This window comes from Rhynchophorus ferrugineus, unplaced genomic scaffold (genome assembly GCF_030347505.1).
Source record: "Rhynchophorus ferrugineus isolate W39M unplaced genomic scaffold, kcgeb_rfMv2 rfM4, whole genome shotgun sequence".
In the NCBI taxonomy this organism is placed as follows: Eukaryota; Metazoa; Arthropoda; class Insecta; order Coleoptera; family Curculionidae; genus Rhynchophorus; species Rhynchophorus ferrugineus.
The window spans coordinates 18,576,209-18,593,979 of NW_027472583.1; the positions used below are offsets into that span (position 1 = coordinate 18,576,209).

At 30.9% G+C, this 17,771-nt stretch overlaps 1 protein-coding gene across 1 annotated transcript; it reads right to left on the reverse strand.

Moving 5' to 3' along the window:
* Positions 1 to 874: 874 nt before the first annotated feature.
* On the reverse strand, positions 875 to 14,463 carry LOC143195223 (uncharacterized). Its single transcript, XM_076402208.1, has 10 exons — positions 14,328 to 14,463; positions 13,721 to 13,839; positions 9,221 to 9,369; positions 9,037 to 9,161; positions 7,584 to 7,676; positions 5,324 to 5,540; positions 5,092 to 5,270; positions 2,782 to 2,980; positions 2,414 to 2,721; positions 875 to 1,189 (listed from the first exon to the last, which is right to left on the reverse strand). Exons 1-10 carry the CDS (start codon positions 14,380 to 14,382, stop codon positions 987 to 989), a joined length of 1,647 nt encoding a protein of 548 aa, XP_076258323.1. The 5' UTR covers positions 14,383 to 14,463; the 3' UTR covers positions 875 to 986.
* Positions 14,464 to 17,771: the final 3,308 nt, after the last annotated feature.

Here is a 17,771-nt window from a genome sequence, read left to right on the forward strand (position 1 = left end):
TCTACGACACTATCGGGCACCAGAGCCACATTTTTAGCGTTACGAGACGTCCGTTGTCTTCCAGAATGAGGACTGTCTCCTGTCGTATCGTACTGTCGAAAATTCGCATGTAAACGATAAATTGTGTTTTTGTGAGGCACTGGACGATTAGAATATTTTTGATGAAATTTCCGCCGCGTGGCAATAATGAAACAATTATTTTCAATAAATATTATCACTATTTCTGTTCGTTATTGTGGCGTATATTTATTCACAATAAAATTTGGACATCTACACAACATAATGGTTAAAGCGAAACTGAGTTAAACGTCACACAACCAAGATAGCGCGCAATCAAAATGGTAGCGCGACTTTTGCCTCATCCGTTATGTAATACATATTTTATAGTTCTATAAAATAATGTAATCCTCTCAAATTTGCTGTTATTATGCATACATTTTAGTTAAAACAATATTTGTTAGATTTGTGCGGAGTAAGTTTACTTTACTTTTTAATTATATGAGAGAGGTTTAAGATGTCTCACCCGCCGTTTTAAATTAATATTGGATGAAATTTTACATGGGTCTAAGTTCATAATGTACCTGTTAACTCCTGCTAACTACTCACTCATATCTACCGATTTGAATCAGAAAGAGGGATTCTGAACTGCTAAAATAGAACGAAATCATAAATGAGAATCACCATCGATTAAAATTGATGTGCTTGAGACGTCGAAGCAGCGGTTCATTTGTTATGAATATTTCTTAAAAAGGGGGAAAATTAGCAGCTCGCTAAACTAATATTTCTTGTGTTGTTAATTTGATATTTGTTAATTCTACAGAAGTAACTGAAATGCAAATAATTAATCATTAATGACGGGAAATTAAAACTATAATTGAATGATGCCATATTTATTAAAAATATATCTATGAGACTATATCATAATTGTTATAAATATTATATATTTAGTATTTTTATACCCATTATGATATTAACTACAATATACTCTAGTATGCTGCTATTCTTCTGATTCCCAGGTTAATCATATTGTTAAATTCTGGATCTGTCTCAAGCTGTTTAATAAGGCTGACGTTATAATAGCTCTTGCTATATTTCTCCAAAGAAACAAAGACAGCATGCAATGTTGGTATCTTTTCAATTAATTGATAGGTTGGGAGATCCAGTACTGAGGGATCTTGTGAAGAAATGCCTGGAAAGGTAAAATAATTGTAAGTAATAATTATCAGTTTATTTTTAGCTATTTCAAATAATAATCGATAATTTTTTATTACAAATATATTATATATAACAGGTCAATTGAAAAGTCCCCAGCCTGACAAATAGATGGCGCTACTAGAATTACATCCATATGTTTTCAGTTAGCCGTCAAAAGATGCGTGTATAAATTTGACAGCTGTCGGATCATTAGTTTGTGAATTATAACATTTTGAGTGAGACAACTTTTGTTTTTGTGAAAAAAAATGGATAAAGATGATGTTTGATGCCGAGTTTCCGGAAACTGTCCCAGAAAAATCAACCATTAAGAATTGGTATGCTAAGTTTAGACGTGGTGAAGTGAGCACCGAAGACGGTGAATGCAGTGGACGCCCAAAAGAGGTTGTTACCGACGAAAACATTACAAATATGGACAAAATGATTTTGAATGACCGTAAATTAAAATTGACTGAAATAGCAGACACTCTAAAGATATCAACTGAACGTGTAGATTATATCATTTACGACTTCAAATTTACGTATAATTTGCAAGAACTGGCAACGTTGTAAATAAAAAGCTTGTTGGCATGATTCGCCAGAATTAGACTTTTGTCATTTTCACGTTTTCGTTGGTTTAATATTATTTAATGTTGAATAACTTTATACTATTTAGTTGTAAGCAATGTGGGATATCTTGTCTTGAAATGTTGTTGAGTGAAATTTGTTGCATTCATGTAGGAAGCTTTCTAGAACAAAAGAGCTAATAACTTCACACTACACACTTTTGTTCACAGAATAAAAATGCCATCAACTTGAATGGAACAAATCCATTTTTGCCACTCTTGATCTTGATCTGTCAGCAGGAGGTTTTGAGAAGAATTCCGTCATAGTATTTCTGTGATCAAATGGAGACACAGTGTTGGAACGTTGGAATGAAATAATGCTTGCGGATTGCCAGTGATTCTAGTGTATGAGTCTAGTAAGTGTGTTTGTATTTACTAATTCAATTATAAAAAAAATAATTATATTTTATATATTATAACATATATCATAAAAGTTAGAGTTTTCTTCATTAGTTATATTTGGTTTTATTAACGTAAAATTGGTAAGAACTGATGTGTCGATAATTTCTTTTGATAGGTAGTGTTATTAGACAGTATAATTAAAACTATGGACAATACCAACTTAATAATATTATTACTAATATGAGGATACTTACTAAATACCCCCTCCGGTGGTGGAACTATTCCAGGTAGAATGTGTTGAACGTAGCTTAAATCGTTATCTTTGGAGAGTAAACTGACGCTGTTGGCGAATATGTCCGCCATGGCCTTGCTTAGGAAATTGGGAATTTTAAACGGGAAAAATATTTTAATAATGGCCGACACCATTTCAAATCCATTTTCGATGCTGGGATCTGTCAGAATTTGAATAACTTCATTGACATTAATACCAAATACAATTAACGCTTTTTTGTTGGTCATTCCTTCAGCAAAATTGATGAGTGGTCCTAATGAATCTTCGCCCCTATATATATATATAAGAAAAACTATTAGTAGTTTGAAATAAATACGAAAAACTACGTACGTTATAGTTTGATTGTTCAACAATTCTAGAAGTAAGCCGGCGCTTTCTTGTAGATTCTCCTTATAATTTTCTTTAGTTGTAGCTCGGACACCGAAGAATCGGAGAACGAGATTGGTGATCGATTGCACTCCAGATTTGATAGCGTTAAGTATACCCTTGGACACGATCTTGATTATATGGTAAACAATAGTAAAGACTCCTAAAATATATTTAGTTAGGATAATAGTATTTCATTTATTGGGAGTACCTATTTAAACCCGCCGTTCTACAAGAGATGGCGCTAGTTGAAGAGGTACTCAAAATAGCAAACGGGATTTATGAATGAATGGAACTGATATTTAGTTATCTATTTTTGCTAATTACATTCACAATACAAATTTTAATTACATATTAATTACATTACGTGGATTAAATATACACTATGGATTAAAAGTCGTGCGAATAGTTCAAAAGTAATACCGGAATATGAGTTTGTGAATATGAGAGTGAAGCCTAGAGATCCCAAATGACAGTTTTGTTTACATGTCAAAAAAGAAAATTTAGCATCATAGTACACATAGCGATAAAAAATGGCTAAATATTCATGACGAGGTCTTGTCTAACTCGGCGTGGAGTACTACAAGTAGCTAAAATTAGATAAAACGTTTTCAGTAATTCAATATCGAACTTAAATTTTATGTTTGAACCAGACACCAAAAGATAAATATACACCAGGAAATAATACTTTGTCATATTTTGTTACATGTCAGTGTTCATGCGCATGTGACTCAAAAGATTAAAACTTATTTTGAAACACTGAAGCTAAAAAGAAGGCTTATTTTTGAAGATGTCCAATTTTCATCAATTCTTATGGTGGATATAAATTTGAATACAGAATTCGCTGCACACACATGTGTTTTCTGTGAATGCGCCGAATCAGCTCGAGCCGAATGCTCAGGTCTGTACTCACTATTGGATCCCATCAGAAGAAGAGCAGTTGTATCGATGAGGGATCCCCGTGTTACCCGAAATATGAACCATAGAGCTGGACAGCATTTACCCGAATAAATATATTATAAAAACTATATATAATTCTTCCAATAAAACAGTCAATACACATCATCAATGCCGTCGAATATTGCCAAATTCAGTTTGTAAAAAATTAAAGGTTTGTGTTTTATGTAATTTACTTTTTTTAGAAATATGCTTGAAAAAAGATATTCTCTAGAAATAAGCTATAAAACTGTACGCAATAACACTTGCTTTGGATAAATTCCATCAGACAGAGAGAAAAACTGACTTGAACAGTAATTCTGATAGGAAAGAGGCTGAATGAAACATTTTGTTTCATTGTGGACTTATAGCTCAATGCTGATAATTACCAATATAGAGTGATAGATAAAATAAATATTCTCTTTAATGAGAGTAACATAAATTACTTGGATATAACGTACAATTGTTAATTAGGTAGATTAGGTCTCTAGGACATATTACTACATAAAAAAATGTGCCTCGATAAATACGCAAGTTAAATGTAAATATAATAAACAACTCTAATCAATCAACTATTGTGGATATTTATATTTAATAAATAAATTATATTTTCTAACATTATTTTTGTTCCATTGTTTTATTCGCATTAGTATTTTGTTGTCATACTCAAAACAAACCAAAACTAATACTTCACTCGGCAACATTGCATTATACATTTTTATGACGTGCGTTGGCTATTTTATTGGAAGGAGTATATAAATGTGTAATAAAGTATAACAAAATTTGAAAAACAATAGCGGTTTTCAGCGGTATATTATGGCTATGATAAATAATTTGAGTGAGCATGGAGTGAGGTTTTTTTTCCTAAATGTAAGGAGGTGTTTTCAGTAAAATATATCTTGAACATATGTTAATTTATGTAAACAGATAGTAATTTAAAAAGTGATTTTAACCAAAGAGAATGCTATTTTCACGACAATAAAATTATTTCCAATCGTGTAACATATATATCTCTTTAATTAGTGTTGGTTTTACATGTTCTTTTAATTAAACATTATTAACCTGTGACTCCATGAACTGAGGTTTGATGATTGTATTTCTCATATTTGATCTTGAACAATTATTATTTATTCTTGAAGGTTTGAAGGTGCTTTCAGTAAAGGACATCTCACCCAAATAGATAATTTAAGAAGTAATTTCAAAGGAAGATCAACATAGGGGAGTGTTATTATTTTTACCATAATAAATATCGTTTCCAGTGATGGATATCTTTAACTGGTTAGAAACTTTCGAATCGATGTGTTGCTCTTATATGTTGCTTTAATAAAAATTATTAACCTGTGATTCCATGAAGTATCATCCCACCCAAACCAGCGATAGTTTCGTAAACGATGAGCGGACTGACCAGTAAAAATTTGACGACATCGGCCAGTGCCAGCTTCTTTGAAATTTCGTATAGGACTAGGAAGAATGACGTCAGTCCGTTCAACCCTACCATAATTATTCCTAAAGGAAAACTGAAATACAAATGTTAATTGCTTATAATGAAGTTAATGGAAGTAATGTATACCTTATACCGGCTGCTATTAATGTTCCCACTCCTCCAACAACTTTCATGGCAAACCTGGATAGAGTTTTAAAAATTCTCCGGATACCCAAAATACCGGCTTTTAGAACTAAAAAGCCTTTTGTTGCTAAGACGACGATCGGGGCCAAAACGACGGATAAATGCTTCATAATATCGTGGAAGGCTTTCATAATGGAAGAGGCTACACCACCAGCTAGTCCTAAAAATTAATCCAGTTGATATTAATTGGTTAGTCGTTTAGAGGACGGTAATTGTCTAAAATTTTCCATCCATCTAGTAAATGTTCTAGAATAAGATGGAATTATATATTAGTTACGAGTAATATGTGGAAATATTCTCAAATCAACAACGTGATTTGAAATCACTCTAGATGGCGAACTCCCCAATGTCAGATATCTATTATTGGTGAAAATATAAATGTAAGCAATTGTTACACATTAAATTCGATGATTTCACATCTTTTTATATAAAAATAACAGTTTTCTGTTTAGTATTATTGAGTTATTCAGTATATACAGACATTAATCATGAAACGTTTAATTTGCAGTTTTAGTTTTATTTTCAATGTTGACCTGGATAGCGAAAAAAGTTTGAAGACAATTACTTGCAAGATTTATTGGACGAAAACTCTGCTCATGAATGACAAATAAACGGTTTGCAATTTTTTACGTAATAGGATAAAAATCCAAAAGAAGGGAAAATGGTTATCATATGAATTGACTGAAAAATATCAAAAATGCAAACAATATAAAAGAACAGTTTATGTGGCGTATTTTGACTGGTGATAAATAACAATCTTTAGCTTAAAGTTACTGACCTATAACTTTTGTCAATAAATATCATTTGAAAGCGAAACGTGTCTAAAATGCAAGCATCTAATATATGTTAATGTCAAAAACTGGTGTTTCATAAATAATGCGAAGATGCATTATCTTATAGTGGTACTGACCAAGCAACAAACATTCAATAATATTATAAGGTGTAGTTTTAATAACTCTATCAAAGAGATTACACTCTCTAGTACAATGGTTCCCAACGCAGATGTAAAAATATGGTCCGCGAATTATTCTAGCGAGCAGCGAAAAGAACTTAATGCAAATGATCTTAGAGGTTAGAGGAAACAATTATATAGAGGAGCAAGTTGTTTCAAAAATCAAATGTTGCCATTTCTCGCTTTACAGTGTGATGGACCTTTCGAATTGTTGTTAACATCCTGTATTTGTTTGCTTTTTAGATGACGACAACTTAATTAAAGAGGAATCTATTGAACGCGAACTGGAAACATCAAAAGGTATCGACGTCATGAACTCAATATCGGAATATTTTGAGAAACATAATTTTATGTGGGATAAATTCGTTGCCCTCTGTACTGATGATGTTCCGGCAATGTTGGCATCACGTTCCAGGCTGGCGACTTTACCTATCGAATTGTTGCTCCGAGAGCTATTGAAAGCTAATATGTTGAGAAGATTACATGAATTGAGAGCAGAGGTTGATATTTATCGGGTTGACAAAAAAAATGGACGATTTGTTGAAACAGTTTACTAATCAGGCATGTCAAATTAATATGCCTTCCCTTGTGGATATTTTCATATACTTAAATAAATTGAATATGTAACTGCAAGATACCGGAAATAAACAGTTGGAAAACGTTGCAAATATATTCATTTTGAAGAAAAACTTCGCGCTTTTATTTACAAGTTTCAGTTGTTACATAAAATTGAACAAAATAATTATTCTGCGTTTTCAACATTTGTGGAAAAAGCATGTGTGAAAGACAAAGTATGACGCTAGTAAAGCAATTATATAAGAAAACATCAAGACTCATTTACTAATGTTGATTGATGAATTCAATCGTCAATGAAGAATATACCGAATATATATAAGAAGGTGTAGTTTATCAAAAAATATGGACGCTGGTGAAGTTACTGAAGGAAATCTGGAAGAACTCATTGAATTCCAAAATGATAGAAACTTTTAGGATTATTTTAAATCGAGTTCACTTTAATTGATTTTGGTGTACAAAAACAATTTCTTATACAAAGCTTAGAATCGTTTTCTCTTATTTAACTTATTTATGTGAATAAGGACTTAATTAAAGTTTCAGCTTTATTATTACAGTTTATTTTTAATATACCTATATAGTGGTGGCTGCTAGAATAATATAAAAGTGTTCCCTGGCCAAGAAAAGGTTGGGAACCCCTGCTCTAGAGTATATTAAGAAGATTAATGAAATACGAACCTATTATTTCATTGATATAATCATGAAATTCAGGTCCAAATGTCCGTATCGTTTTTAACAGAAAACTATCAATGTTATCTTTAGTTTCATTTGCTAAAAAGAAAATATATTAGTGAAGTATTGGGCGTATGACTTAACTTTTACTTGTTTTTTAGTATATTTATTTTAATATATAAATAAATGTAAATATGTAAAATATGCAAAATATGTAAAAATTGTTTGTAAATATTTCTCATTAGTTAATACATCTTTCATTCTAATCTTCTTCAATATATTGATGTCTCAAAAGCAACTTGTAAGGTTCGTAGCGATAGGTGTAATCATGGATGTATGTAAATAGTTACAACATTTTGAGCGCGTGTTGCTTTGATTTGAATAAATAATAATCGAATAACTTTCTGTTCCAATTTCAAGAGGGTTTTCTACAACGTGACATCGAGCGGTGTCATGTAGAAGTATGACTTGCCTACTTCCTTGTGCAGTAAATTTTCATATCAATATTGCCGCTTAGGTTGTTTAATTATTGACTATTGTGTTTTCGTTTTAACTGATCAACTTTTAGGAGCACTTAATAATACACCCACTTCATGTCTCATCAGATTAGTGGTGTCAGCTGGCGAGAAAAATATCGATATTTAAAAAAAATGAAAAATGCGTTTTCATTATTTAAAAAAATTTTGACATATCGTTATATCGAAGGAAAAAAATCGAATTTTTTTTGCAACAGCGATATTTAAAAAAAATTATTTAAAATTAAGCACCAATTTTATAATGTTTGAAAAATATCTTTAATTTTTTCTAAAAAATATCGAAAAATATCGACTGAAAAAAATATTGATATATGGATCAAAATTTTTTTTTCGACATCGCTACATCAGATACATAGACGTGATTTTAAGGTTTAGGATATATTTAGTGTTATTGTGCTGGATTTTTCAGGATGTATCAACGATTTTTTACTTTAAAATTCAGTTAATATATATTTTGCTATTATTCGTCATAGTTTTTTGCTGAGTAAATAGTGAGGTCCTAGCTGGGATGCAACATCTTCTAGCGTCTGCGTTGAAACTTCATCCAGCAAAGCAAAGCAAAGCAAATCATTTCGATTTTTCGCACTTTGCCGTTTTTAGAACGTGTATATCAATAATAGTACATCTCATAAGAAGCAATTATGGCACTATAGATTGGATTAATAGAATATAGTGGAGAATAAAATTTCCATCATAAAATGTGCTGTTCTGAATTGTTAGTTAATTCAAGTATACTTGTGCTCTGGAATATCGCGTTCTCTCAAAATTGCAAAAGACGTCAAAAAATTTGTCATTATAAATATAACTTGAAAAATTAAGTCATATACCTAAGATATTTTATATATTTTCGCCTAAATTTAAGTTAAAAATTGGGAGAAAATGCATCGTTTCTATAAAAAATATTCATTTTAATTCATATTTACGGGCAAGAAGTTCACTCAATCCATATTCGTCGTAAGTAAAGTTGTTCGGTTGGTGCTTATTAAATGACTCTGAGATATTAAAGTTTTTCACAACATCTGGGAATTCTTTAGTTGTTGTAGGGTTCCTGTAAAATAGCATTTTATAGTTTTATGATTAAATACAGTAAAATGTATTAAGTTATACATATTGCATCGAACTCCACTGTGACTGTTATGGTCTAAAATTACTGCTTTTCCCGAATTCACAATAACTGCAACTTTTTGACGCATATTGTCTATTATTATTCCACTTCCTGCCGACACATTTATTAATGCCATTTGATATGGAATATTCTACAAATATTTTCAATTAAAATTAGTTCAACCAATATTCGGAATATTTAATGACACAACACATTTAACATAACAAACAGCTCGGTATAAATGAATTATATAGTTGAAAGATTAGTTGTTTAAAAGGTATTAAGGTACAGTTGCTAAGTTTCATTTCCGAGTTTTCTGCTAACACCATCTAGTTTTCATATCCCGAAACAAAAGTAGTGGCGAGGAAAAGTCGCTTCTACAAGTTATTAAAAAAAAGGAAAAAACTGTTCAAAGTGACTTACTAAAATATACTTCCTTTGCTTATTGAAACAAAAGTTTTGTCAATATTAACATTATTACATATGATTTAAAACGATAGAAAAAAAATCATATTTTGACATGTGTTTTGGTTGAATGGATATTTATTGAAACATTTAGAAAATTCTTAATAACGTCCTCCTATGTGGTCCCTGGGGCGATATTTAGAAGCGTTGGAAACTATCGACTGAAAACGTCTATCGACTGCTTAGTAACTGCTAATAATTTAGTAAATTAGTAACAAATTTTTACTATCGACTGTTTCAGTCGCTATTTTCGGTCCGACCGATTTTACTACTTTTTACTATGGACTGTTTCAGTCGAGTACTTTCAGTCGCAGTTTTCGGTCCGACTTGTTCCATTCGATTGGGCTAAAAGTCCTTGCCTAGACCTCAAAAATAATATGCCGAATCTATGCCAGAACATAGATTTATATGTAATTTATATAGTTTTATTTTTGCTTGTAATATAATTGTAAATAACATTGTATTGTACATTAATATAGCAGCATTCTGGAACTCTATTCTCGAAGATTATTTGTTAATGTAATAGGATAAAAAGAACAAACATTTTGATTGAAAAATAAAATTAATTTAGACTGCATTTGTTACCTTGGCTTTTTAAATGTTAAAAAATTGTTTCATTGAAATTTCTGCGTACAATTATATGGTTAAATAGTTGATAAAGATTGAGAAAATACAATTATTTAGTCGCCATTACTCCATTCCTCTTTACAATCAAGTCAAATATACAAAATATAAAAATGTATTTATAATTATTTATTTTTAAAATTTTAGATCATTAAAAATAAAACTGTTCTTTGAACGTAATTAAATCCAGTAATTATATCTTTCCTATCCCAAAGAAAGCACGAAAAGAATACATACCTCTCCGTCTCAGTTATTACTCGGTTAAAAAAATCATTTGTAAGATTATGTTGGAATGAAATAGAAATAAAGTAGTTACTTTTATTATATAATGTCATTGTTACTTTCCAAATATTAAAATACGATGAAATATATTTGAGATTATTTTTCCAAATGAACTGATCTATATAGCACAAGGAATCAAATAATAATCTCCGTCCTTTCCTCTTTGACAATTAATACGGGAAGGAATTCGTACATCTCCTTCGTAATTAACATACTATTTTCAGTCGCTAGTTTTTTTTATTAGCAACTAGTGCCACTGTTTTGCGACTATCGACTGTTTTCAGTCTAGTAGTTCCCAATGCTAATATTTATGTAACTTATACGTATTTAATACTTTTCTTTATTCCTTAGATGCCAAAGAGAAAGCTGTGACATATTGAAGGAAACAAAGTTGCAAAAGCTAAAGAAATATAAAGGGTTATAAAAAAACAGTAAAGTTATTTTACGCCCCAAGAAAAGATTATGAAAGATTATGTGAAAGATTCTAAAAAATCTGTAGAAGGTGTAGTTTCTGGGAAAATCAATTTTGTCACTAAAACTGGTAGAAGAGGAGCTAGTAAACTATAGCTTACAAATGGATAAATGGAATAATTATTATGGGGTCACTATTTATGATTTAAAACAAATAATGAAACATTGAACATTCTGTTTTCTAATTGATTATTAGGAATAATTTTCCACACCTATTTTTACATATTGAAAAGAAAGTAGGAAAAAATAGATAAAGTTATTTATGGATTCTGATGTGTGATTCCGTAAATCATTGTCACGAGTTCGTTTTCTATGCTCTATTTTATGTCGAAACAGGAATCAGCACTGATCTTGTTCACAAATTATCATCTACTGAGAAGGCAGCATTAGTTGCTTGTGTGTCAACTACTGGTCAGTTTATTCCTCCAATGATGGTGTTTCCAAGAAAAATTTAAGGGTTGAATTACTCTATGGAGCACCTCCAGGCACCATCGCGGGTCTTACGGGGATTCAGCCTGAAGTATTCACAAAATGGCTGAAGGCACCAATTTTATATAATTATTATGAATATAATTTAAGGTCACGTACTGATTATTGTGATTTCAATATCGTTCTCGAAATTAGACGCCTAAAAATACGTTTAGATTTTGTACTTTGTTGTTAAAACTGTCTTTGCAGAATTTGTAACTGATTTAACGTCAATAATTTTCAAGAATAAAGGAGTAATTTTAAAGTTTTATATGTTATTCTGCCTGTAATTTTTTACGTTTTTTTTATAAAGAAGGGACGGTATTTAGCGACTGTACCTTATTATTTCAGATGTTTATTGTAAATAACTAATACAATCTGCTAAAGAAAATTGAATATTTCATGTTGCATGAAAATCTAATCTGATATAGTTTTCAACAAATTTTCTTTAATGCAACTGTATGAGCAATTCTGATCATCAGTCAAAATTCATATTCATCATCATCCTCGGTCTTCCCAATACAATAATCTTTGATTAATCAAACCAAATCTCGCCACTGTAGACGCTTGGCCACGTCTGAAGACAATGTCTACCTCTTATATATTGATCTATTAGCTTTTGAAGCTATACGTAACCTGTTCTGTCCAATAGGTCGGTTTCGACACAAAGGTCTGTGAGAAATTCGTTCAACATTCATTAGACGGATATGTACAACGTAGATGGCGCTACTAGAATAAAATCCATATGTTTTTTAAGTTAGCTCTAACCCTCAAAAGATGCGTGTATAAATTTAGCAGCTGTTGGATCATTAGTTTGTGAAATATAGCATTTTGAGTGAAACAACTTTGGTATTGTGAAAAAAATGGATAAAAAGGAATTTCGCATGTTGATAAAATATTGCTTTTTGATGGGAAAAAAGCAAAAACTTGGCTTAATGTCGAGTTTCCGGATACTGCCCCAGGAGAAGCAACTATCAAGGATTGGTATGCTAAGTTTTAACGTGGTGAAATTAGCACCGAAGACGGTGAACGCAGTGGACGCCCAAAAGAGGTTGTTACCGACGAAAACATGAAAAAATTTCACAAAATAATTTTGAATGACCGTAAATTGAAATTGAATGAAATAGCAGACACTCTAAAGATATCAACTGTACGTGTACATCATATCATCCATGAATACTTGGGTATGAGAAAGCTCTTTGCAAAGTGGGTGCCGCCCGAGCTCTCTTTTGACAAAAACAACAACGAGTTGATGATTCGGAGCAGTGTTTGAAGATGATCAAACGTAATAAACCCGAGATTTTGCATCGATATGTTACAATGGATGAAACAAGGCTCCATCATTTCACTCCGACGTCCAATCGACGGTTATCTGAGTGGACTGCACACGATGAACCCGCTCCAAATCGTGGAAAAACGCAACAGTCGGCTGGCAAGATTATGGCGTCTCTATTTTGGGATGCGCATGGAATAATTTTCATTGACTACCTTGAAAAAGGAATAACCATCAACAGCGACTATTACATAGCGTTATTGGACCATTTGAAGGACGAAATTGGCGAAAAATTTGGCCGCATTTGAAGAAAAAGTGCTGCTTCACCAAGACAGTGCACGGTGTCAGAAGTCAGTGAAAACGATTGCAAAAATCCATGAGTTGGGCTTCAAATTGCTTCCTCATCCACCGTATTCTCCAGATCTGGCCCCTAGCGACCATTTCCTGTTTTCAGATCACAAAAAATGCTCGCTAGGAAGAAATTTTCGTCGAATGAAGAGGTGATCGCCGAAACTGAGACCTATTTTGAAGCAAAGGACTACAAAAATGGTATCTAAATGTTTGAGGGTCGCTATAATCAGTGTATCACCCTTGAAATTTTGCCAAAAAAATATGTTTTACTATGATAGGTCGGGAACTTTTCAATTGACCTGTTAATCTGTGACTCTGGATTTGTTTCTTAACTGAGAAATGATTGACGCACCGTAATCGATGTACTAAATTTCTAATATGATCTCTGAGAGAACCATGTAGAATTTGTATTAAACATCAAGGAAGCAATTATTTCTGAAGGCGATTCCTCGGTTGTCAATACTTTGATATTTTCTTTATTAATTCTTAAACCATGAGCCGATATGACCAAAGTTAATATTAATATAATGTAATTTTATAAAACTATCAATTTGTACAAAATACTTACTTGTGAACCGTAAAAACAAATATTGTCTGTAACTCCATCAGTGACGCATGGTTCAGGGTGGGTGTAAGCATACCTTTTATTTCGTACTAAAATTTCCTGCAGGTGCTCCAAGGAAAACCCTATTAATAGTGTATGAAACTTAATATATGTTATAGCGGGAACATATTTAAAATATCTAGAATTATTGAGAATTTAAATTTTAACATATATGGTGAGATATAGTACAAAAAATACGTAGAAATAGTGATACCATTATCTTTTGCAATTCTTTCATAAATAAAATTCCGTAACCAGTGTGGTTCGGGCTATTTGAGTATTTTTAAAGACCATTCTAGAAACTCAACTCTATAACTATAAGAGTGTGAAAATTATTGCCAAGATGTCAAACGTCTTATTATTTTGATCAAAGTGATACATGTATCAATATATAAAAAGTATCGATGTTGAAATAGAATTAAGTAACATTGGAAAATAATTGAATATACTGCCCAATTGTGTAATTTTACAAATCGATTTGGCATCAGCGATTAAATAATGATGACCTACCCTACCACTCTACGAAAAATCTCTATGTTAGTAAACATTAAATAATTGATATTTTACTTACCAGTGCCTTTGTTATAGCAACATACAAGTAATAAAATTGTTAATAGAGTTCTCATGGTGACTACTTATATCAGTGTGTTCTAAAATTACTTAGTTTCTTATTTATAGTTAGACGTAATCAGATTAACAAGTTTTTAATTTAAAGTAATTGTTTCTAACGATTTATTCTTTCTAAAATAATGAATGATTGTTTTCCATTGAACAATTGAGTTACAACGGGCATAATAGATTCTCATTTAATTTAATGGGTTTACTAGTTAAGTTGTACATTTTAGAATATAGAATATTGCGTGTAACTAATAACTTACTCACTTTATGTATATATTTTACTTTGGATAAATGACGACGATATAGAATGTATATAGAATAAAATCTAAATGATTATGCATTATCAAAATAACACTTAAAATGGAAGCACGTTTGAAAAGTAAACAACATGAAAAATATTTAGATATGAGATAAATAAATAAATTAATAATGTCATAAATACAAGTGTCATCACTGTCAAGTGTCCGTCATATTGCAAAAACCTTAGTTCATAATATTTTTATTTTTAATAGAATGACTTTAATAGTTTTATTTTACATATTTATTATTTATAGCCCTATAAATTAGTTTTAAAGAATTTTTTTAATTTTAAACTTTACTATGAAATATCGGTACAATATATTTTATTCAAAGTATTTTCTATAAATATATAGATTCTTTGAGGTGATTTACGGTTTCCATCTCAAAAGAATGAAGAAAGAATATTTTTGAGGCTGGCTATGCACGAATTAACCGTTTTTGGTATTTTCATAAGAGCTGAAACGCTTGCTCAGACAGTTCACGACTTATATGCCGGAGCAAGTAGTAATTACAAGGAGCAAGTTCTGGAGAATACGGCGTATAGAACATATAAGGGCGCACTAAAACATCAAACCAACTAGTAATTTAATGGTACCAAAATTAAGTTCTTTATAATTAAAGATGCTTCTCGCTACATAAGCAACGAAGAACTTTACGATGACCTCGAAGTCAAATGGATTTATGAATTTCTCCAATATTTCGGCCTAAAACACGAAATAAGATTACTAAATTACAGCGACTGGACAACGCACATGCAATCAGAAGATTGAAGCGAACCAAACCAAACGAATTTGCATAGTATATAAGTGTTTAATCTAACTTTAGCTTAACTAGTCTAATTTAATTTTGATTTGCAAATATACACTGATGTGTTTATTCCACACTCGTGTTGCTTGTATATTGACGCAAGTACAACAGAACAACAGTAATGAACTATTTGTATACATTAATTATACATTATTAGTAGTTTCGGCGTAGAAGACGAAGAATAAAACAATGGGTACACTTTAATAATATTAAAAATCGAATTTGGAGTACAAATCATAAGTAGAAAATGCAGTGAATATTTTTTATTTGAGCGAGCCCTGTTTTTTAAAGACACCTATAAAGGAAATCACTTCAATTGGCCTAAACTGTTATAGTGTATTTATTATTATATGTATATTATGATACAATTTAATATATGAATAAATTAGTTACGATAATAGCATGTAATAAGTAGTTTTTAAATAAATAATATTTTCAACAGGAGTTAATATATTTAAAATGAAGCTCACAAAGCTTCTATAATTTGAACACATTTCTAGTCGAAATCAATCTCAATAAATAGCATCCACAACCTCCGTATTTACCCGACATGGTTTCAGTAAACTTGCCTTTTTCTTTTCCCTAAACTCTAATTATTGTTACTTGTTAATTGATAAGTGATAAACAGTTTGTAGGCTCGATATATCATTAAAACATTAAATAAATTATATTCGATTTTTCTACATAGATACCATCAGAACAAATATATACCAGAAATGTCTATTATATTATTTATACGTTATATTAACTTTCGAATAAAAAACATATTATAATTTAAACTGAATTTATATCAATTTATATACATTCTCATATTGTAGAAAAAACAAGAAAATTGTATTGTATTGATGGAAAATAAGTGATATTGCTACAAACGGGCAGTTATAAAAAAAAAACTGGACAAACAGGTGGTAAAAAATAAAATTATTGTCCCTTGTGTTCTATATTGAGATATATGACGAAAATGGGCAAGAAATATCAGAAATAATCTGAGCCTCAGGTGTAATATTTGAAAAACACCAGGAACTTTTTTTAAAAGAAATAAATCAAAAATTATATCTCATATATTTTAATATAGTGTCTTGGGCCGATTTGATCTTAGAGGGAGAAAAATAATTAAAAATATATAATTTAATGAAATGGATAAATCTTTGTTATATGTTGTTAAAATTAAGATTATGCTTTCTCCGGAATATTTCAAATTAGATTTAAAATGAACAACAATACAAAGTTTTATATATCAGATAAGTGGTATAAGAACTAGTAGTCTCGTTAAGAGAACAAATTCAATTAATGTTTCAATTGTCAATTAAGTTTTGTGCCCAACTATTTATATTTTCATTTGCCGGTTGTAATTTTCGTGTGACTAACAGCAATAATTGCGGAGTCCAATCGAGCCATGGTGATATTTTCCATTTGTGGTATATCACATATGTAGATAAATAATTGACCCCAATACACTTCCTTGTGATACACCTGCATTAGTTCCTTTTATTCTGTAATGTTCCTCTAAACATTCTGGCTGTTATATAAGATTTTAATAGTTCAATGTATTGTTTCCTGATCAATTGTTAAATGTTGAACTCATATTGGTGTAGGTATTCCTTTTCTTGATTTTTTTTACATCAGTTGTCCTGCTATTAAGTCATAGCCTGGATTAATATTGTTGTCGAATCGTCGAATTTTTTTATCCTATGTGGGTAGACTATGTAGACATGATCGTTTTAGTAGCTCGAATGTGAAGTTCAATCGTACTCCTCAGACAAGGCGCTTTTTCTTTACCAACATGGTTTGATTTACAAACAGTTTCCTAATGTTGAAAGAGTGCGAAAAGGGATTACTGACTGGATCGGTGCTTTCGACACTGTATCAAATTTTTTTTGGGACTTTTTAACGGTTTAGAGAGCTTTATTATAATGGGGCAATATAGTTATGTAATATGATACATACATGGGTGAAAATATAACAGTAAAATATTTATGTTTTAGAGGTAGAGTTGAGAAGACCTAGAATAAAAAACCTAGAAACTTACATCCAAGTCTAGCTCAAATCGTCAGCAATAAGCAACCAGGACGCAAAGTGAATCAGCAACAATAAACGTATAAAGAAATCTACAGGCAGTTTGCTACGAGGGCTATCGAGTAGTTCTCCAACGACGAAGATAGAACTAGTTTTTTTTTATTAACAACGTTGTCATGAAGACGTAGGATATGGTGGAAATATTTTGATTAATTTATATTGCGAATAAACTTCGAAAAAACAATTTTTAACAAACAAAGAGAAATAAAACAAA